The following is a 22,355-nucleotide window of genomic DNA, read 5'->3' as shown; positions in this document are numbered from 1 at the left end:
TCCAAGTAAATGGCCGTGTGGAAAGGGTCCTTGAAAATTGAGACTTCCCTAATATTTTTTTATTTCTTTTATTTTTTTTATTTTACATCATCTAATGTGGACGACAGCCAAAGTCACACAATCGAGTCTCTACTCTCAAGTGTGACTGCTTGAGTGGTAAGGTAAGGGTCAAGATGGGAGGGGAAGAATACGGCTTGCCTGCCCGTAGCAGTCATAGTAGCACCCTAATGACGTGCGGTGCAATGATCGCCTTATTCCTGCCCGAGCGCCTTGCCCGAGCAGGGGTAAGGCGGTCATTGCACCGCACCTCATTAGCGCGCTGCTATGGCTGCTACGGGCAGGCAAGCTATAGACGATCTGAATTAGGTAAGGTAAGTGCCTGTGCATGTGCTTCTCAACAACTCCATAAACAAATTACGCGGTTCTAGGCCACCCCCACCATTCCATCTCTTCTATAAATACTCCCCTTTTCTTCCCCTCCCATCTCATGAATGAGCGACTCAAGCCCTTTCATGGCTACTCATAGGGTTCCTAGTGTCCTCTTCTTCGCTTTAGTGGGCTTAAGCATATGCTCTGCTGCTAGGGTCCTCCTCACTTTTGAGGAAGTAACTGGTTCTGGTTATAGCGTTGGCCATGGCATTGGTGGTGGCTCTGGGTATGGAGGAGGAGTTTTAGGAGGCTACGGTGGTGGTGGTGGTGGCGGCTCTGGTGGTGGAACTGGCTATGGAGCAGTAGGGGACCAAGGTCCTGTGGGATATGGTGGTGGAGGTGGAAGCGGCATTGGTAGTGGTGCTGGCTATGGAGCTGGTGGAGACCTTGGAGGTGGCTATGGAGGCGGTGGTGGTAGTGGTGGCGGCGGCGGTGCTGGCGGTGGTTATGGTGGTGGAGCTGGTGGGGAAAATGGTGGCGGTTATGGTGGTGGTGAAAGAGCAGGCAATGGCGGTGGCTACGGTGCTGGTGGAGAAGATGGTAGTGGTTATGGTGGTGGTGGTGGCGGCGGCAGTGGAGGTGGTGGTGGTGCTGGTTATGGTTCAGGAGGAGCATATGGAGGTGGCTATGGTAGTGGTGGAGAATCTGGAGGAGGTATTGGTGGTGGCGCTGAGGGAGCACATGGTGGTGGCTATGGTGGCGGAGGCGGAGCTGGTGGTGCCGGAGGTAGCCACGGTGGCTACACCAACGTCCCATGAGAAAAATAATTACATCTGATTACTACTATTACTCTTCATAATAATTGGGATTTGGGTTTTGGGTTCTAGACTTCTAGGTGTGGGAGAAAATTAGTAAACTTTTGAGTGAGAGCGCTTGATTAATGATCTTGTTGTAAGATGCTCTATTAAAGTTTCCTAACCAAGCAGCCCTTGATCGGTTGGTTTTACGTGTTAATGTACGTCTCCAATGCTTCTTCTATTTTTTTTTAGCGAAGTCTTTTACTTTTTCATAGTGTGCTGTGGATTGCAAACTGTAGTAGTTGGCAAGCATGGCAATCGTGCATGTATTTAAGGGCCCCACCATTATTCTTGTTGGCCCTTCCCTCCGTCACTTATTTGAGTTATTTCGCCAAAAGATGTTTAAGGAAAGTTACCAACAACTGCCTAGCTTAGGTGAGCCGTAGTGCGCTTCATGCCCATGCTCACCAGAAGGTCTCGAGTTCGAGTCTCCTAGCTGGTACCTTACCCCCTCCCTGGTTCGATCCCCCACCCCCCTCTATACAATATATATATATATATATGTAAAGCTCTCAATTCCCCAAAAAAAAAAAACATGTTTAAGGAAAGTTGGCTCCGTTTGGATGCAACGGGAATTATAGGGAAGGGAAGAGAAGGAAAAATTTTCATACTTAGAAAAAGAAATTTTTGTAATCATTTTCATATGTGACAATATTACAAATTCCAAATTATTCTATATTTGAATATTAAATTCCACTTTACTTTGCATCCAATTCCACTTTATATTTGGTTTAAAATGTAAAATAAATATTACATGTAAAATATATCATTACTAAATATGATAAGAAATTTAAGTAGTTTCAATTACATAGGGTAATGATTACAAAAGTTTCTTTTTAAGGTTTGAAAATTTTCCCTTCTCTTCCTTTTGATTCCCCTTGCAATCAAATGGAATTGTTGGGGCATGAAATTTCCATCCTATTCTTCCATGCATGGAATGGTGTCCGTGTGTCACAATGAGAGGTTCATGTGGAGTCAGAGTATGTTAACGTAGTTTCAAAGAGAAGAAGGAATAACAAACATTATTTACCTAAAATTAATACGATGGTAAGGAAAATGTAAGGACAATTACCTAGATCTACTTAGATAAGAAAAAGTATTACTGTAGGCGCTGAATTTTGGCACCTTGGAAGTGTGACTCGGCGATTATGATTAAAGCTTGACTGACTTGCGTGGTGACCAAATGGTAGAAAATTACCAATTGACCCTTATCCCACTTTTTATAACCAAACTGTCCCAAGTAGAGCCCAAATCTCTAGGATAGCCTTGTTTAACCATTTTAAGCCCACATGTGAAATTTCACTCCAATCTGACTCCTTTTTGTCAAAATGACTGTCTTACCCCTGGCCTGGTTCTCGGTATCTGGACTGTCCGATTTGGCCCAAAACACTTTGGATGACCTTATTTGGTCATATTAAGCTTTCACGAAAAGTTTCGGCCAAATCGGATAACTTTTATGAAAATGATCATTTTGCCCCTGGCATGGTTCTTGGTACCCAAGCCACCCGATGTGACCTGAAACCATTTGGATAACTTTATTTGGTTATATTGTGCTTACACATAAAATTTCATGTAATTCCGGTATCATTTGGACCTTGATCAGTGTGAAACACCATTTACGTGTTTTCCTCGATATCCATGCCATTTTTAAGCAAAATCTGACCATATCTGCCACACGGATGGAAAGTACATGTTGAGACCTTCGCGGCAATATGTGGCGCATCAAAATCGGCCATTCGGATCAAAAGATATTGATGTTTGAATGTGGACCTTTAAAATGGAATCTCTAAAAGGAATATATAAAAAAATAAAAAAAGTGGGACAAACTGAGTTGACCCGAACCGAGTCAACCCAGACTGACCCGGCCCAGCTGGACTGTCGGCAGGGGACAAACCCCCACCATTTAGGCTGAGCCACACATGGCTTGATGGCCTCATGCCCACTTGCTTGAGCCAAGATAAGGCCGCACAGGCCCAGGCTGCCCAGCAGGCCTAGGCACACGCAAGCCCAGCCAGCCCATCACTCGCCTTATCCCAGCCATTAAGGCCCCAGGGGTCTTTGAGACCTTTCCTCGAACAGTTTTTCCCCTATAAATAACAGGCTATTTGGAGGGTTTAGAGACCGAGAAAATTCATGAAAAAATTATCATTATGAAGTTCGTTCTCCCCTCTGTCCATCCATTCTAGAGAAATCTCCACATCATGCTTCCATAGACATATAAAATTCCTCAAATACCCCTTGTTCACCACTCTTGCCATTCGGGGCAAACACACTTGGAGTGGCTTTCGGTGCCTTCCGGCGATAATTTCGGCCATCCAAGGATATGTAGACTGAGCCCAGACACTTCCACGCTTCAAGGGTAGGTTTTATATATCTTTATTTAGTTTTTATGTATTTCTTTTGATTTTCTTTAGTTAAAAGAGGCTGTTTTCAGTTAAAAAATCTTCAAAAATAACACAAGAGTGGAAAATTTCTGAAAATTTTCGGGAAGATGTTCCCCACTGTGCTTGATGTCCATTAATTTTCTCAAGCTCCAAATCAGGTTTTTGTGATATTTTTGCCCCTATGAAGGATTTCGGATTATGTAAAATCTGAACCTGTGGGTGGGGATTTGGACAAAATCATTATGACCATGTTAAATATCATGTTTTGATTAGTGGGTGTGGGCTCTGGTTTGATCCAATTCGGATCTGTGATGGGGATTTTGTATTTTTCTTTGTTTTCCCTTCTTTTTAGCATTTCAAAAAATATTAAAAATAGTATAAATGTATAAAAATTCACAAAAAAAATTATGGGATACATATTTCATCAGGATTGATTTTATCGGCTCATTAATCACTGACATGAATGTTTGATCATTTTCATAGGTGTTCCTTACCATGTTAGGGATGTAGATGTCATTTTTCTATTTGTTGTGAAAATCCAAGAAAATCAAAAAAAATACATTTCTAAGCATTAAATTCTGTTTTAAGTTGTTTTAGAATGTTTTCATATGCATACATGCCCACCATGAATCATAACCATGCATAAAAAGTCACTTCTGCCCTTAGGGGTATTTTGGCCATTTTGCCATCAAATCATATTTAGGGCCCTGGAAAGGTTTCTATCAATTTATTTGTATGTTTTAACTTTCATAAGCATGTTTTAAGTATAAGTTTGCATTTTCATGCATATTTGTATTTTTGCCTTAATAGGGGCATTTTGGTAATTTTACCACTTTGTAGCATTGTATATATTTTAATGATTCACATGCATGCCATTAATCATGTTTTAATCATTTCAGCATTTAAATGTGATTTCTTGCCTTTGTACATATTTTGCTCCTCTAGGGGCATTTTCATAATTTTGGTCATTTTGGCTCTACATAATCACCTAACTTAGGGGTAGTAAATAGGATTAAAACATTAATTTTAATTAGCCTAATTAGGTCCATAAATTTCAACAAAGATAATCAAAACACAAAAAATAAAATAGTTTAATTAGGTGCATAATACGCATAACACAACAGTATACAATAGAGTTTGGTCTAGGAAGACCGACCGTCGGCCGGGCGGTTGCTGGGTGCCTAACACCTTCCCAGCCCGTAACTTGACACCTACCCAGAGATCTGGAGCAGACCATCCATTGAGTCATTGGAGTTAATTAGCGCCCTTCTCTGAAGAACGGGCACCATTTGTGGGTCCTAGACCCTGATGTAGGTGGTGACTCCCTACACCATCAACAACAATCCCCGCACCGCTCCCACACTCGGGTGCACCACGCCAGAAAGAGGTCGTGGATCGATCTTCATCCGTTGCGCCTACAATTACAAAATAAGTAGGTTTACAAAAAAAAAAAAAGTAAGTATAAAAAACCTACTTGTTTTGTAATACTTTTTCTTATCTAGTTCATCTAGGTAATTTTTCCAAAGATTAATATGTTAAAAAAAGAAAATAAGTTGTGATTATTGTAATAATAAACATTGGATTAAGGTGTCATATGACATGGATTACCATCTCCAAAAAACTAACACCAAATGAAAGGTAGAAATTATTACCCAAAAAAATAAAATTAAAGGTAGGAAATGAATTATTGACTGCTCCTAAAAGTTAGACATGAATCAAACTTATTGGGGATTGATTGAAATACAATAGTGATTCCATAAACCTTAGTTAAAAATAAAGCATAATATTAATAAATTTGGGAAACAATTCAAACTTTACATCAATAACAATATAGATCATTGTGAGAATGTGGGCAGAGTCACTTCACTTGATCTTGTCTTAAAAGACCATAGATGCCCCCAATGATGCAATCGGGACAAATGTGAATTGATCTCAAAGATAAAACAATCATTGGCTTCTGCAAGTAGTATCGCAGTCTCCTACTGCATCCTATCAATTTCTACAAAGTTGTGCTTAGACTCAAAACAAATCTTCAAAGAGAATCAGTTGAACAAAACTCTCAAAGAAGAAAAATGATTTTGTATTTTCTTAAATACACACACACATTCACTTAGACAAGGTAATATTATAAAGGAGAAGAACACTCCGAGTGTATTTCTAAAGTGTCAAGAACGTACTCTATCTATAGCCGAGAGATACCTGTTGGAAACACCTGTTCCAAAAGGGTCTAAGAGACGTGTCTCAGAGAGAATGCACAGAAAACTAGTCAATATCAAGACTGACATAATTTGAACAACGTACAAATTAAGTCATCAACATCGTCAACGCATTGGACAAAACCCTACCGACTTTGGTAAAGCCCCATTTCATGCCTGACGGAGTTCAAAATTTTTCAGTAATGTTTCTAACAAACCCTGACTCTGGATATGTGCTCTACCTGATGTTCTACAAATGTTGACATTGGGAAAATGGCATCCGATGTTCCTGAACTATGTCTATCCAAATGCCCGAAAAAAAAAAGGAAACCACACACATTAGCCACTCACCATGTCTCGATGCATGAGCATGTGTGAAAATAAATCCTGAAACCCCGAAGACAAAAGATCATAGTGAATCTTTCATTCAAGAAACCCCATCCTTGTAGTTCCGATTTTAATATATAAGCATCCCTTCACTCTAGATCTCTACCAATTCTAATCTAGCACTACAGTTTTCCACTCATTTGCTTTGCTAAAAGAAAAAAATATTGCAAAGGTCTTGGGTTCAACACTTGTTATTTAATCTCATCAAATAGGATTCATGCGATGCACTTTAGGGAGGAGGTGAAATGTAATGGAGGAGTGATGTCTACCATGGGAGGCCACATCCAATGGGAGCATTTTCAGATTTGATCTAAGATGCAGTTCAATCATTGAAAAATGGTTGTTAACCCATGACTAAGCCATATGTTATAATTATTATGTTTATGTAGTTAGTGTGTATGTCATATGTTATATGATGAGGTAGTTTACTTTTTACATGTTACTAGATTGATGTGATTTATGGGAGTTATAAGTTGTAACATGTGTAATACGTATTTATGATTAATTTCCTCATTACCCTTTATGTGAATACGAGTATGATACTGGAACCTCTGTCTTGACGGCTCTTGGGGAACTCCGATAGGCTAACTAGTGAGTTTGATTGGTGAGTTGCTCACTCCCATCTCCAGCGTGATAAAGAGTGGACATGGTAGGTAGGATTTGCCATTACATGTGGGTATCATCTCGAAACCATGATTTACTCAAGAGATAGGTAAATACTTGACTTGAGTGTTTAGTGAACTCCGACAAGCTAAGTTGATACTCATGCGACCAATGATATTAGAGGTCATTTTCTTTCAGAGGGGATTTGATAGCAAAGGATGTGAACAGTGAACTCCACCAAACTAAGTTGTACAGAGCATAAATTTTATTATTTTCCAATTCTATAGAAAATGAGTTGAAACAAAAGCCATAAAAAATCGGTAACACTCATGATAGTTTTCCAAGTTGGAAACCTAAGCAGACGCCCTCACATCCCTCTTGTGGAATGATCACCTCGTCAGAACCCTTGGTCACAGATTCTCACCTCAAGCAGTCGTATGGTGAGCTTCTTCTTCTTACCAACAAACCCATTTTGCCCTCCCCTCTCCCTCCACCCCCCCCCCCCCCCCAAAACAAACCCCTATCCCTTTCTTTCTATCTTCCTCCCAAAGCCTCCCGCCAACCATCACTGCCATTGCTTGCAAGCCCCCTGCCTACCCGGTATCGCCTACCTCTGGCCTGATTGACAACACTCCCAATTCTTGATTCCAGTGATTTTGTTTATTCATGGAAGCATATTGGGAGTGGAATTCCGTTTGGCACTTCTATTCTGATTCTATGCTACCATGAATTAAACCAGCCTCAAATATGCTCCTAGAGCATGATTAATTTGCAAAGCATATTTTTGGTGATTTATGAGAATCAAAAGTCGTGAAACCAAAAATTACTAAGCCCGAATAGTTTTGGAACTCACACCAAGTTCACAACTGAGGCACTTTGGGAAAACTCGAACGAAGGAGGCCAGCCTACCTACATCCCTAACCTCTACTACTACTACGTTTCTCCATTCTTCTTCTTCTTCTTCTTCTTCATCGTCATCCACAACATTCTGGCTACCCTACTCGACTGCAACCCTTCTTCTTCTTCGTCTGCAACATTCTGGCTACCCTTCTTCTTCGCTAATTGCAATCTACTGCTACTACTACTTCTTCTGTTATTGCAATCAAATTTTTTCACATTGCTAAAAAATGATTGAAATCTAGAATTTAGGGATTTCTAATGTTTGCTACCAATACATTTGATTTCTATCTTCTAATATGACTTCTAATTACTGAAATGGTTGAACCCCTTCATAGGGAAAAAATTTTCTAATAGCTGAAATGGTTGAACTCATAGAATTAATTTTCTTCTATTCTAAGAATGTATACCAATACATTTTTATGTCTATCTTCTAGTATTTTGAAGATGCATACAAAATCCTTGAGGGGTTGTGTAATGGAATTAGGGTTCTCTTTTGCAGGAAAAGGATATTGCATTTACATTTTGGACTTCTTTCCTGCACTCTTGAAACCAAATCTGTAAGTTTTCACACATGTAAATGTAGACACCCAAATTTTGTCGCCCTCATCTGAACAGATCTCCTACATACCTTTTTTCTTTAAATGTCAAAATTTTTCGATTCATCCTAGGGATGGTGAGGTCATTCCGCACTTGTTCCATTATCCCAAGGATAATCAGATCTTTTTTACCTTTATAAGGGAATTTTCCATTTCTAATACTGTCGGAGTTCATTCAAAATCGTAAGGTCATTCATCATTTCTAATAAGTACATTTAAGTCATCTAGAGGAGAGTCCAAATTCTTCCAAGGGAGGTTGAGAAGTTAGTTTCTCCAACTAGGGTAGTTATCTTCAGTTACTAATGAGCACATGGATGAGGGTCCACTTGGCTTGCTTCCCAAATAAATAAAAATAAAAAAGAGGAGAAAAATGAGAGATAAAAAAAAAAAAAAAAAATGGAAGATTACAAGATCGGTTGTACTAAACCATAATTTGATTGAATGGATTTTCCTTGATTAAAAGAATAGAATATTACAAAATATATATAGCAGAGAGTTTACAAATATAACACATCCTATGTTTGGTATGTACAATTGGTACATTCTTGATTGAATGATTTTGTGGATTCTTGTCTAGAGATGAGGTGGAAGGATAGAACCAAATATTGGGTTCCCAAGTTTAGGAAGGAATCCAATATTTGGTCAATACGCCCCCTCAAGTGGAAGGTTTCGAGCATCGAAGCTTCAACTTGTCACGTAAGAACTGGAACCGAGTCGTTAATAGGGCCTTTGTGAAGATGTCTACTAGTTGGTCCTTTGTGGAGATGAGCTGGACGAGCAATTCACGGCTGGCAACACGATCCCGGACGAAATGAAAGTCAATTTCAACATGCTTGGTCCGGGCGTGAAAGACTGGGTTGGCCGAGAGATACGTGGCGCCAAGGTTGTCACACCAAAGTATTGGCGGGCCAGATAGAGTGATGCCAAGTTCGGTGAATAATGATTGGAGCCAGATTAATTCAGCAGTAGCATCTGCCAGGGCCTTGTATTCTGCTTCTGTGGAAGAGCGTGCAATAGTACGTTGTTTTCTTGATATCCATGAGATAAGGTTAGTCCCGAGAAAGATGGCGAATCCGCCTGTGGACTTTCTATCATCGCCACAACCAGCCCAATCAGCATCACTAAAGGCTTGTAATCGGAGATCAGAACGGCGGTCAATCAACAAGCCGTGGGATTGGGTGCCTTTGACATAGCGGAGTATCTGCTTGACCAACCCCCAATGAGTTTCAGTTGGGGCATGCATGTATTGGCAGGCTTTATTAACCGCAAAGGCGACATCTGGGCGAGTCAAGGTCACATATTGAAGTGCCCCGACGATGGATCGATACAATGTCGGATCGGCCATAGGAGTACCAGAGGTGGCGGTAAGGGCCATAGTGGTTGCCATTGGAGTTTGTAGGGGCTTGCAGTCAATCATGTCGGCCCTTGTCAATAAATCACCAATATATCGAGACTAACAAAGAAGTAGGTTCTGATCATGGGGGAGAGCGCTCAACCCCTAGAAAGAAATGCAATGGGCCTAAGTCCTTGATAGCAAATTCCTGCGCTAGTTGCTGGAGAAGTGTTGATATTTGGTCCTTGGAATTCTCAGTGACAACGATGCCATCAACATATATAAGAACAAAAATAGTGTTGGCAGCCTCTCGATATATGAATAAAGAGGGACCTGTTTGTGATGCCTTGAATCCAATTTTAAGTAGGAACTGGAAGAGGCGTGTGAACCAAGCCTGTGGAGCTTGCTTGAACCCATAGAGAGACTTTAATAATTTGCAGACATGGTTGGGCTTGGTCGGGTCAACAAATCCGGGAGGCTGGGACATGTAAACTTCTTCTTGAAGTATGCCATGCAAGAAGGCATTATGAACATCTAGTTGGAGCATGGCCCAACCATTTGAAATAGCAAGTGAGAAAATGGAACAAATGGTGGTGGGTTAACAATCGGACTGAAAGTTTCAGTGTAATCAAGGCCGGGTGGTTTGAGAAATGACAAGGAAAAAGGGAATTTGATTTAATGGGAAGTAGAAAGGAAAGTGGGTGGGAGGATTGGATATGGGAGAAATGAAAAAAAAAAAAAAAAAAAGGGGTGTAATAGAATCTGATTTAGAGGGAAACGGAGAAGAAAGTGGGTGTGAGGAAGGATCAAATTTAGGCCTTGCCTAAATGTGGCTCTGATACCATACTAAACCATAATTTGATTGAATGAATTTTCCTTGATTAAAAGAATAGAATATTACAAAATATATATAGAAGAGAGTTTACAAATATAACACATCCTATGTTTGGTATGTACAATTGGTACATCCTTGATTGAATGATTTTGTGGATTCTTGTCTAGAGATGAGGTGGAAGGATAGAGCCAAATATTGGATTCCCAAGTTTAGGAGGGAATCCAATATTTGGTCAATAGGTTGTAATTGTCTAAACTTATGTGTGGCCAGCCTCTCAAATTCGAGAGGTTTCTACAAGCTAATTAGCCGGGATTGTTGGAAGTGCATGGCACCCGTGGGAACATAGTGGATGGACATTTCATTAAGAAATGGGTGTTATTAAAGGTAGGACTGAATTTATCGCCTCCACCCACGGTGAATAGGATCCCATTCACCACGGCATGGGTGAGGCGGGTATGGGTATTGAGAGGGTATTTTGGAACATACAAAAGCCCTAGAAGGGGTTTGTGAACCCTAGGATGATGGGTGAACCATCCTCTACGGGTGGAAAGAAACTTAATCCTAAAAGGATAAGTAGACCTCACTTTTACCTTCTTCTAGTGTTTTGGTCGACTTCACTTTTGTGTTCTTCCGCTTTGTCTTCTTTTTCTCTTAGCTTTGTCTTCTTCTTCTCTTCTACTCGGTCTTCTTCTTATCTTCTGATTTTTTATGCTTCCTCTTGGACGGATTTCAAGTTTTATTTTCAGTTTTTTATACTACGAGCTTCAGATTTTTCTCACTTTGAGACTCTTAGGTTCCTTTTAGGATTTTAGAGAGAGAAAGATCAATCTCAAGGTGAGGGTTCTTCGTCTCAATGGATCATTCTAAGAAATGGAGAAAGACTTTAAGGTCAATCATGTCGGCCCTTGTCAATAAATCACCAATATATCGAGACTAACAAAGAAGTAGGTTCCGATCATGGGGAGAGCGCTCAACCCCTAGAAAGAAATGCAATGGGCCTAAGTCCTTGATAGCAAATTCTCGCGCTAGTTCTTTGGAGAAGTGTTGATATTTGGTCCTTGGAATTCTCAAGTGACAACGATGCCATCAACATATATAAGAACAAAAATAGTGTTGGCAGCCTCTCGATATATGAATAAAGAGGACCTGTTTGTGATGCCTTGAATCCAATTTTAAGCAGAACTGGAAGAGGCGTGTGAACCAAGCCTCGTGGAGCTTGCTTGAACCCATAGAGAGACTTTAATAATTTGCGGACATGGTTGGGCTTGGTCGGGTCAACAAACCGGGAGGCTGGGACATGTAAACTTCTTCTTGAAGTATGCCATGCAAGAAGGCATTATGAACATCTAGTTGGAGCATGGCCCAACCATTTGAAACAGCAAGTGAGAAAATGGAACAAATGGTGGTGGGTTAACAATCGGACTGAAAGTTTCAGTGTAATCAAGGCCGGGTGGTTTGAGAAATGACAAGGAAAAAGGGAATTTGATTTAATGGGAAGTAGAAAGGAAAGTGGGTGGGAGGATTGGATATGGGAGAAATGAAAAAAAAAAAAAAAAAAAAAAAAGGGGTGTAATAGAATCTGATTTAGAGGGAAACGGAGAAGAAAGTGAGTGTGAGGAAGGATCAAATTTAGGCCTTGCCTAAATGTGGCTCTGATACCATACTAAACCATAATTTGATTGAATGAATTTTCCTTGATTAAAAGAATAGAATATTACAAAATATATATAGAAGAGAGTTTACAAATATAACACATCCTATGTTTGGTATGTACAATTGGTACATCCTTGATTGAATGATTTTGTGGATTCTTGTCTAGAGATGAGGTGGAAGGATAGAGCCAAATATTGGATTCCCAAGTTTAGGAGGGAATCTAATATTTGGTCAATAGGTTGTAATTGTCTAAACTTATGTGTGGCCAGCCTCTCAAATTCGAGAGGTTTCTACAAGCTAATTAGCCAGGGATTGTTGGAAGTGCATGGCACCCCAGGGAACATAGTGGATGGACATCTCATTAAGAAATGGTTGTTATTAAAGGTAGGACTGAATTTACCGACCTCCACCCACGGTGAATAGGATCCCATTCACCACGGCATGGGTGAGGGCGGGTATGGGTATTGAGAGGGTATTTTGGAACATACAAAAGCCCTAGAAGGGGTTTGTGAACCCTAGGATGATGGGTGAACCATCCTCTATGGGTGGAAAGAAACTTAATCCTAAAAGGATAAGTAGACCTCACTTTTACCTTCTTCTAGTGTTTTGGTCGACTTCACTTTTGTGTTCTTCTGCTTTGTCTTCTTTTTCTCTTCTGCTTTGTCTTCTTCTTCTCTTCTACTCGGTCTTCTTCTTATCTTCTGATTTTTTATGCATCCTCTTGGACGGATTTCAGGTTTTATTTTGAGTTTTTTATACTACACAGAGCTTCAGATTTTTCTCACTGAGACTCTTAGGTTCCTTTTAGGATTTTTGAGAGAGAGAAAGATCAATCTCAAGGTGAGGGTTCTTCGTCTCAATGGATCATTCTAAGAAATGGAGAAAGACTTTATACTTTCGATCTTTATCTCTTCTGGAATGATGCCTTGGATCATTGCTCATCATCGGTTAGAACAGCTTTACAGAAATTTAAACTTTGAAGTTTGAATTTTTCTTCAATGAGATGGCTTGATCTCTGTAAGTTGATTTGATCCTTACTCAGTGGAATGCTTTGGTTCATTCAATAGAAATCCACCGTAAACACTTTAAATTTTGTGTCATCAATATTTGACGATCTGTTCATTTTCAAGTGAACATCAAGTTCAAGTTTTGTTGATTTTCTTCATCCAGGGGTAAAAATCCCTTCTGTGTGTATATTAAATCTTTTGATTTTCTTTTTTGTTTTTTTTTTTTTTAAAAGTTCTGTAGTGAAAAATCAAAGACTACGTTACGATTAGAATGATGGTTCTGATAAACCCGAATTCATACCAACCAATCAGAGGCCGCCACGTGTCCCGACCCAAGGAAGTGGGCCATGACAGAACCAGTGAAGGACCAACCGCAGGCGCCGACCACCAACACCCACAGGCACGAACCCCCTTGGGTGCGCCAACCCCCTTGGGGGCGTGGACCTCCCTTGGGCGCCAACCCCCCTTGGGCGACAACTCCTTTAGGCGCGGTCTCCCTCGAACACGGCGACCACCACCATCAACAAGACATGTCCCATCACCAAGGACTCTAGGCCACCGCCTACCAGTCACGTAGTCTGAACGGACTCATACACCGGGAACCTCATCTACCACATAAATAGGTCTATCCATCAAGGATACCACATCTATCATGACACTACGTCTCACGGGAAGACAACTACCAAGTCTATCATGACATTACGTCTCACGGGAAGACAACCAATCAAGGATGAACCCTGCTACCCAGGGACTCTATCAACTACAAGGGCCACTCTACATCAACTGGGACTCTCCACAACGCCATGCTCTACTATAAAAGGAAAGGTACTCATCCCCATCAAGGGACATCTTAACCCATCTTGAATACTATTATTCATCTGTTTGCTCAGGAGATCTGACTTTGGCATCGGAGAGTCCTAGGCCGGAACCACACCGGTTCTTCTTTGTCATCCCTTGGTCCTTTTATAGGTTACGGCACTCGAAGGACCGCCTGACGATTTCTTGAAGCAACAGATTGGCGTCTTCTGTGGGAACGACGCTAGCCATCGTACCAACTAGCTTATTCTCATAATCATTCCATGGCACCACGAGGCAAGAAGACCGCTCCCTCCACCAACAATGCTGCGAGGGAGGGGAACGGATCACCTCCTCCAGAGAGTTCACGTGGCAGAGCCACTGACCATGTCTCTCAGGAGAGGGAGGTCCCCGAGAACCAACAAGTTGGGGTAATTGACCTCAACCCTGATGTAGCCATTGAAGCCATCATGGAGCCAGTACCTGCTCCCAATGCACCAGCGACTGTGGGTCAGGTTAATGACTTACAGCGATAGATCCTCCATGACCAACAACTCTTTCGCGATTACCTGAGGCAGCATGCAACATCCCACCGTCGTAGGACGAATTCTCGATAGGAGCGGAGCCCTAGGAGGTCACTTCCCAGGGGTGATAGGTCAGAGAGGCACACCAGGCAGCGAGGGGAGCCATCCCAACCTCCAAGAAGAACAGCGGACCTTCCAGTACGATCAGACCATGGGAGAACACCATCACATCGATCCGTGGTACCCAACCCAGAAGGGTCCATCAGGAGGTCGGTGTTCCAAGGTTGACTAGGAGGAAGTCATACACCAGGGCGAAGCCAAACCTACCAAGAAGAAAGCCCCTCACGCTCACGTCAAGGTTCATCGCGACTTGACCCTTCACCATCCAGCCAACATTCAAGGCGGGAGGGGACTTCGAGGAGAGGACATGAACGAGGTCGCAGTGAACGTCCTGCCAGGCGTGAGGGACAGACACAGGATGAAGAGCTCAACAAAAGACTCCAAGATCTGGACAAGAAGCTAGAAGGGTTGAAGAAACAGACTAAGGGCGAGACACACTCAATACCCGGGCAACACCCATTCTCAACAGAGATCATGTCAGCCACACTCCCCTCCAGGTTCAGGTTACCCACCTTCGAACTCTACAGTGGTACCACGGAACCTAATGACCACATCAACTATTTCAATGGTATGATGACACCGTATGGTGGATCGGACGTGGTCTCCTGCCGAGCATTCCCTGCATCCCTCAAGGGTGCAGCGACCTCATGGTTTTCCAGACTACGACTATGGTTGATTAGGTTCGTTCGTAGAACTGTGCGAGCAATTTGTTACCCGCTTCCAGAGCAGCATCAAGCAAAAGAAGACCACGGTTAATCTACTGAATGTGGTACAGAACCCTGGGGAGTCCCTCAGGGAGTATGTCAGCAGGTTCACCAAGGAGTCCTTGGAAGTCCGAGACTTGGACGACCAAACCCAGCATACAGCCTTGGCAGGAGGCATCAGAGACCTGGACCTGATCAAGGACCTGGCACGTCATGAGACTAGGACTATGAAGGAGCTCTTGGAGTGATGTAATGAGTTTGCCAATATGGCAGAAGTACTGTAGGCTAGGAAGAAGGTGATCGAGGCTAAGCCACAAGACAACAAGAGGTCAACGCCAGATGACCGTAAAGAAAGTAAAAGATCGAGGATTGAACGTCGATAGGAGAAGGGCGACCGCCCATCCAGAGAGGAGTGAGAGAGCAAGCAGCCCTGAGTTCACACCACTGAATAATACTAGGTCTCAGATCCTCATACAGATTCAAGACCGTGACCTACTCCGTTGCCCGTGCCCCATGCTAGCAGGACCCAAGAAGCGTAACCCCAATAAGTACTGTCTCTTCCACAAGGAGAATGGACATGATACAGAAGATTGCTACCAACTAAAGAGGGAGATAGAGCAACTTGTAAGAGCAGGGAGCCTGAACAAGTCCATGAAGGGGAGACGTGATGGCCGTTCGGGTCAAGGAGACAGAGGTCGCGACCAAGAAAGAGAAGAACCCAGAAGGGAAGAAAGAAAGATAGATCGAGAGAGAGACCGCCCAGATGAGCGGAGAGATGTACCCGAACCAAGTGGTAACAAGGAGCCCTCATCCTCACCATACTAGGAGGACCGGGGCAGGAGTCTACTAGGAAGGCCAAAGCCCATGATAGGTTCGTGGGAGCAGCGGAGAGGCCAAGCAAGGTAGCCAAGTCCGAGATAGTGATCTCCTTCTCAGATGAAGACTTGGAAGGACTAAGCTTCCCATATGAGGATGCCCTGGTGGTGCAGGTGGAGGTTGCCAACCGACCTGTACGCAGGGTGTTGATAGATACAGGAGCATCAGTAGATATACTCTCCCTGGAAGCCTACCAACAGTTCAGATTCAGAAACGATCAACTCAAGCCAGAGCCAACCTACCTCCATGGATTCTCGGGCGCCACCGCCTCCATCAGGGGTACCATAGAGCTACCTGTCACCTTCGGAGTACACCCACACCAAGTGACGATCATGGTAAACTTCATGGTCGTCAAGTCCATGGTGTTGTTCAATGGCCTCCTAGGGCAACCATCCCTCATAGCCCTTAGAGGAATTGTGTCTCCACTCCACTTGAAGATGAAGTTCCCTACTAACAATGGGGTGGGCGAGGTCCAAGGAGATCAGAAGAAAGCAAAGGAGTGCTACATGACCTTCATCAAGAAAAATAATGGTAACACCCATGAGATGGCACTCTGCATAGAGAACTTGGTCAGCGACCAGAGAGATGAACTAACAGAAAAAAGAGGAGGGCTAGTGGAGGACCTCGTCCCATGGCCACTCAGCAAGGACGACCCCTTCAAAGTCACACAGGTTGGCTCACTGTTGAGCAACGAGCAGAAGGATGAGCTTGGACGTCTACTCCAAGCAAATATGGATGTCTTCGCATGGTCGACCTCTGACATGCCAGGCATACCACGGTCCATAGCAAAACACCGACTACATGTCGATCCCACCAGGAAGCCCATCCAGCAGAAGCGGCATAACTTTGCCCTTGACCAACAAGCAGCTATCAAAGAAGAGGTCGAGAAGTTGAGCCGATCGGGGTTCATCAGAGAAGAGAAGTTCCCTACCTAGATCGCCAATGTAGTCATGGTACCCAAGCCCAATGGAAAGTGGAGAATGTGCGTCGACTACACCGACTTGAACAAGGCATGCCCAAAGGATGAGTACCCGTTGCCCAGGATAGACCTATTGATCGATGCTACTGCCGGCCATGAGATGCTGAGTTTCATGGACACCTACTCAGGATACAATCAGATCCTCATGCATGAGGATGATGAGTCTTACACCGCATTCCGAACAGACAAGGAGAACTACTGCTATCATGTCATGCCGTTCGGACTGAAGAATACAGGGGCCAGTACCAAAGGATGGTCAATAAAATGTTCGAGGAACAGATCGGGTGTAACATGGAGGTGTACGTGGATGACATACTCGTGAAAAGCGTCCAAACCCACCAACACCTATCCGACCTAGAGGAAGCAGTCGCAGTACTGAGAAGGAACTAGATGAGGCTAAACACCGCAAAGTGCATTTTTGGTGTAACGTCAGGGAAATTCTTAGGGTTCATGGTCTCAGCACGTGGAATAGAAGCCAACCCATCCAAGAGATGGCACCCCCTCGGACGGTCAGAGAAGTGCAAAGGCTGAATGGAAGGATCACAGCCCTTTTAAGGTTCGTGTTACGATCAGGAGACAAGTGCCTACCATTCTTCAAGACGTTGAAGAATCTCTGAAGTCCAAAAGACTTTGCATGGATAGAGGAGTGCCAGAAGACCTTTGAAGAACTAAAGAAGTACCTAGACAGCCCACCACTTCTTGGGCAACCAGAGCCTAATGAAGAGCTATAGGTCTACCTAGCTGCCACCCCAGTCGCCGTAAGCGTCGTGCTGTTGAAGGAAGAGGGTAAGGTCCAGAGACCCATCTACTATGTCAGCCATGTTCTGATCGATGCAGAGACTAGGTACACAAGGATGAGAAGGTGGCCTATGTACTGGTGATCGCAGCTAGGAAGCTAAGACCATATTTTTAGGCCCACACTATTATAGTACTCACCGACCTACCACTAAAGAAGGTACTCCATAAGTCAGACGTCTCTGGACGACTGATAGCCTAGGCGGTAGAGTTGAGTGAGCATGACATCAGATTCCAACCACAAACGGCCATCAAAGACCAACCTTTGGCAGACTTCGTCGTCGAATGCACCCTATCTGAGGTCGAACCAGAAGTAGAAGAACCAGAGGAGCATAATCGAGGATTATGGGAGATGTTCATGGATGGCTCGAGCAATGCAGTAGGAAGTGGGGTTGGCTTCATACTCACCAGTCCTGAGGGATTTCGAATCCAGTATGCTCTCCGCTTCACCTTCCAAGCATCCAATAATGAAGCAGAGTACAAAGCACTGCTAGCTGGACTCCGGGTAACCAAGGCCATCCAAGTAACACACCTATCCGTCCGGAGTGACTCCCAGCTTGTAGTGAACCAGGTGAATGGAGAGTATTAGGCGAAGGACGAGCGACTAGCGTCATACCTAGCACGTGCCCGAGCATTGATCGAGGGGTTCATGAAGTTCGAGATGGTTTGAGTCCCCATAATCGAGAATGCCACCGCCGATGCCCTATCAAGGCTAGCCAATGACGAGCTTCGAAACTTGGCTAGTGCAGTCTACATTGAGATCTTACATGAACCAACATATCAAGAGAAATAGGTCAATGAGATCGAGGAAGGGCCTAGCTGGATGGACCCTATACTCAATTTCCTACAGAACGATGTCTTACCAAAAGACAAGGTCGAGGCAAGGAAGATAAGGATGAGAGCTACAAAGTATACCATCCTTGACAGAGTACTATATAGGGGTGTCAATACCCATCCCGAACCGATGAAACCAGCCTGAACCAGCCCGAATGACCCCGGACCACATCGGACCGAACTCTTAATGGTTCGGGTTCGGTTTGTGGATCCAGAGAGGCAAACGGTTTGCTTTGGTTTGGGCTAGCCCGACGGTGCACCGGTAGCCCGAACTGTTAGGTCCGAACCCAAACCGAACCGACCTAACCCGATAAATAAGTAAATCAATAAATGCCTAATGCCCCATTGTCCCCTAAATGTGTTGTGATAGTTTCTCACTTTATCTCATATCCTTTGTTAGTGATTACCCAACCAATTGTATCCATAGGCCATAGGACGTAGGATACAAAGATGCATTGTATTTGAAATATTTTATGTACTTAAAAGAGAAAGAGAAGAAAAATTAGCACTAACCAGGCCTTACTAGTTATATAAATCCGGTACCAAACCGATATCAACCCATTATCATAAACCAAAACCAACATGAAACCAAACCACATCGAAACCGAACATTTCTTAATGGTTTGGTTTCGGTTTCTATAAAAGTCACACCGAAACCAAAAAGCCTGAACCAAAACCTGCCCGAACCGGCCCATTGACACCCCTAGTACATACAAGAGGGGGGTCACAGCACCACTACTCCAGTACCTAGGACCCAAGGGAGCCGAGTATGCCCTGGCAGAGGTCCATGAGGAGATTTGCGGAAGCCACATGGGGGGATAAGCCCTAGCCTACAAAGTCCTCCGCCAGGGGCTCTACTGGCCACGAATGCAAGAAGAAGCAATATAGTACGCCAAGAAGTGCGAGCAATGTCAGTTGTTCGCCCCAATACCCCATCTACCCGCCACCAAACTGACATCAATCCTCAACCCCATCCCCTTCGCCATGTGGGGGGTGGACATCCTAGGTGATTTCACTGCAACATCAGGGAACAGGAAGTACCTGGTCGTTGCTATAGACTACTTTACCAAATGGGTCGAGGCTAAGCCACTGGCCAAAATAACAGAGAATGAAATGGAGAAGTTTGTCCGCGATGATGTCATCTACAGGTTCGGGGTGCCAAAGATCCTAGTCTCAGACAACGGCAAGCAATTCAACAACCCTAAATTCAGAGCATTCTGTCAGAGCTACAACATTGACTATCGGCCTATCTTGGTAGCATACCCACAGGCCAATGGTCAGGTGGAGGTAACCAACAGAACACTACTAGAAGGGGTCAAGAAAAGCCTAGAAGGAGCCAAGGGTAACTGGGTCGAGGAACTACCAAGCGTTCTGTGGGCGTACCGAACCACAGTAAGGACACCCACAGGAGAAAGCCCATTCTGCCTAGCATACAGTACTGAGGCACTGGCACCAAAAGAGGTCCTCACCATGTCCCATAAAGTACTACACTTTAACGAGCGCACCTATGTCGACGGACTACGGGCGAACCTAGACTTCATAGATGATGTCCGAGAGAAGGCACTTCTAAGGAACGTAGCATACCAGCAACGCACTGCCAAGTACTACAATGTCAGAGTGAGAGAGAGGCTATTCCACCAGGGAGACCTAGTCCTAAGAAGGGCCAACGCATCATAGCCACGGAAGGAGGGAAAGTTGTCAGCCAACTAGGAAGGACCATATATAGTTTCCAAGCAGATACGCCCAGGGACCTACCGCTTGAAAACTCCGGGGGGCAAGAAGATAGATCGTATCAGTAAGAGTAGCAGTGGCAGTAGCAGTAGCATAGTTGGCTGTCAGCCATGGTACACAGTAAGTTATATTTTTCAAGGATAATTTGAAATTTTATATTGGGATATACTCATCTACTCCTACCCATCAATCAGATCGCTTCCACCACACCAAGGTCCGTAGACCACCGAGGCTTAATACCACCAAGGTCCGCTGACCACAAGGCTCAATGCCACTAAGGTCCGTAGACCACCAAGGCTCAATGCCACTTAGGTCCACAGACCACTAAGACTGCAATGCCACCAAGGTCCGTTGACCACCAAGGCACAATGCCACCAAGGTCCATAGACCACCAAGGCTGCAATGCCACCAAGGTCCGTAGACCACCAAGACACAATGCCACCAAGGTCCGTAGACCACCAAGGCACAATGCCACCAAAGTCCATAGACCACCAAGGCGCAATGCCACTAAAGTCCGTAGACCACCAAGACGCAATGCCACCAAGGTTCACGGACCACCAATGTCCACAGACCACCAAAGTCCGAGAACTATCAAGGCTCAAGGCCACCAAGGTTGAACGACTACCAAGGCCTATCGGCCACATACGAGGGATGAGGAACAATAACACCCAGAAGGGAGACTACTTACTTGGGCGGTACTTCCCCAACGTCAAGCTGCCAACCCAAGAGAATGGAAAGCGAACTGCAACGACCAACAAGTGAACCTATAAGGTACCCATCAAAAAAGAAAAAAAAAGGCCAAGGCCAAGGGTTGTAGGCGACAAGCCATGGATATAGGCGAGGTTCGAGGTTTGAGGTTCGTGGTCGAGGTCCGAGGATGAGGTTCGAGGTTGAAGTTCACAAGGGATCGAGGTTAAGGTTCGAGTAAAGACGTGTCTATGGACAAAGACCAATTCGACTCAATACAAAAAAAAAAAAAAAAAAATTCCACGGCCGAGGGCCGTAAATGACAGGCCATGGACATGGGCAAGGTTCAAGGTCAAGGTCCAAGGACGAGGTTCAAGGTCTGAGGTCTGAGGTTGAAGTTCGCAAGGGGTTGAGGCCAAGGTTCGACTAAGGACGTGTCTATGGCCGAAGACCAATTCGACTAAAAAAAAAAAAAAATTTTTACGGCCAAGGGCCATGGACATAGGCGAGGTTCGAGGTCCAAGGTCAAAGTTCACGAGGAGTCGAGGTCAAGGTTCGAGTAAAGATGTGTCTATGGCCAAAGACCAAGGGAGAGCAAATATTTTATATACTAGAGAAGACAAGCATGGACCAACGGAGCTGGGCACGGGATCGAATCAAACGAGCATCGCCAGACGCAGATCAGATCGAATGGGCTTCACCAGGCGTCGATCGAATGGGCGTCAAAAGGCGCGGATCGGATCGAATGGGCTTCACCAGGCATCGATCGAATGGGCGTCACCAGACGCAGATCAGATCGAATGGGCGTCAAAGGGCGTGGATCAGGAACGAATGGGCATCACCAGGTGTCGATCGAAGGGGCATCAACGGGCGCGGATCGAACGAGGGCGCCATCAATGGGCGTCAACTCTTAAGAGAGAGAAGAAAGGGAAAAAAAAAAAAAAGGCCAAGAGGCCACGGCCTATGGGTGTCAAACCCTTAGGCAAGGAGAGCAAAGGAAGAAGAAAAGAAAAAAAAAAAAGCCAACCAAGGGTCCACGCCCAAAAGGCCATGGGCACGGATTGTTGAGTGAGAGCAAAGGTAGGAGAGAGAAGAGAGAGAAGAAAGAGTGAAAAAAAGAAAAAAAAAATTTCATGAATGGGCGCCATCCATCAATGGATGCGGCCCAAAAGCAAAGGAGAAGAGATAAAA

At 44.1% G+C, this 22,355-nt stretch overlaps 1 protein-coding gene across 1 annotated transcript; it reads left to right on the top strand.

Moving 5' to 3' along the window:
• Window positions 1-504: 504 nt before the first annotated feature.
• Window positions 505-1,187, top strand: LOC122663972 (glycine-rich cell wall structural protein 1.8-like). Its single transcript, XM_043859643.1, has one exon. The coding sequence runs from the start codon at window positions 513-515 to the stop codon at window positions 1,185-1,187; it is 675 nt and encodes a 224-aa protein (XP_043715578.1). The 5' UTR covers window positions 505-512.
• The last annotated feature ends 21,168 nt before the right edge of the window (window positions 1,188-22,355 follow it).

The sequence above is a fragment of the Telopea speciosissima genome, chromosome 6 (genome assembly GCF_018873765.1).
Source record: "Telopea speciosissima isolate NSW1024214 ecotype Mountain lineage chromosome 6, Tspe_v1, whole genome shotgun sequence".
In the NCBI taxonomy this organism is placed as follows: domain Eukaryota; kingdom Viridiplantae; phylum Streptophyta; class Magnoliopsida; order Proteales; family Proteaceae; genus Telopea; species Telopea speciosissima.
This window is presented reverse-complemented; position numbering and strand designations above follow the sequence as displayed.

What these genes read in the sequence shown, in the direction of transcription:
- LOC122663972 (XM_043859643.1), top strand. Translation starts at nt 513, where the DNA reads ATGGCTACTCATAGGGTTCCTAGTGTCCTCTTCTTCGCTTTAGTGGGC.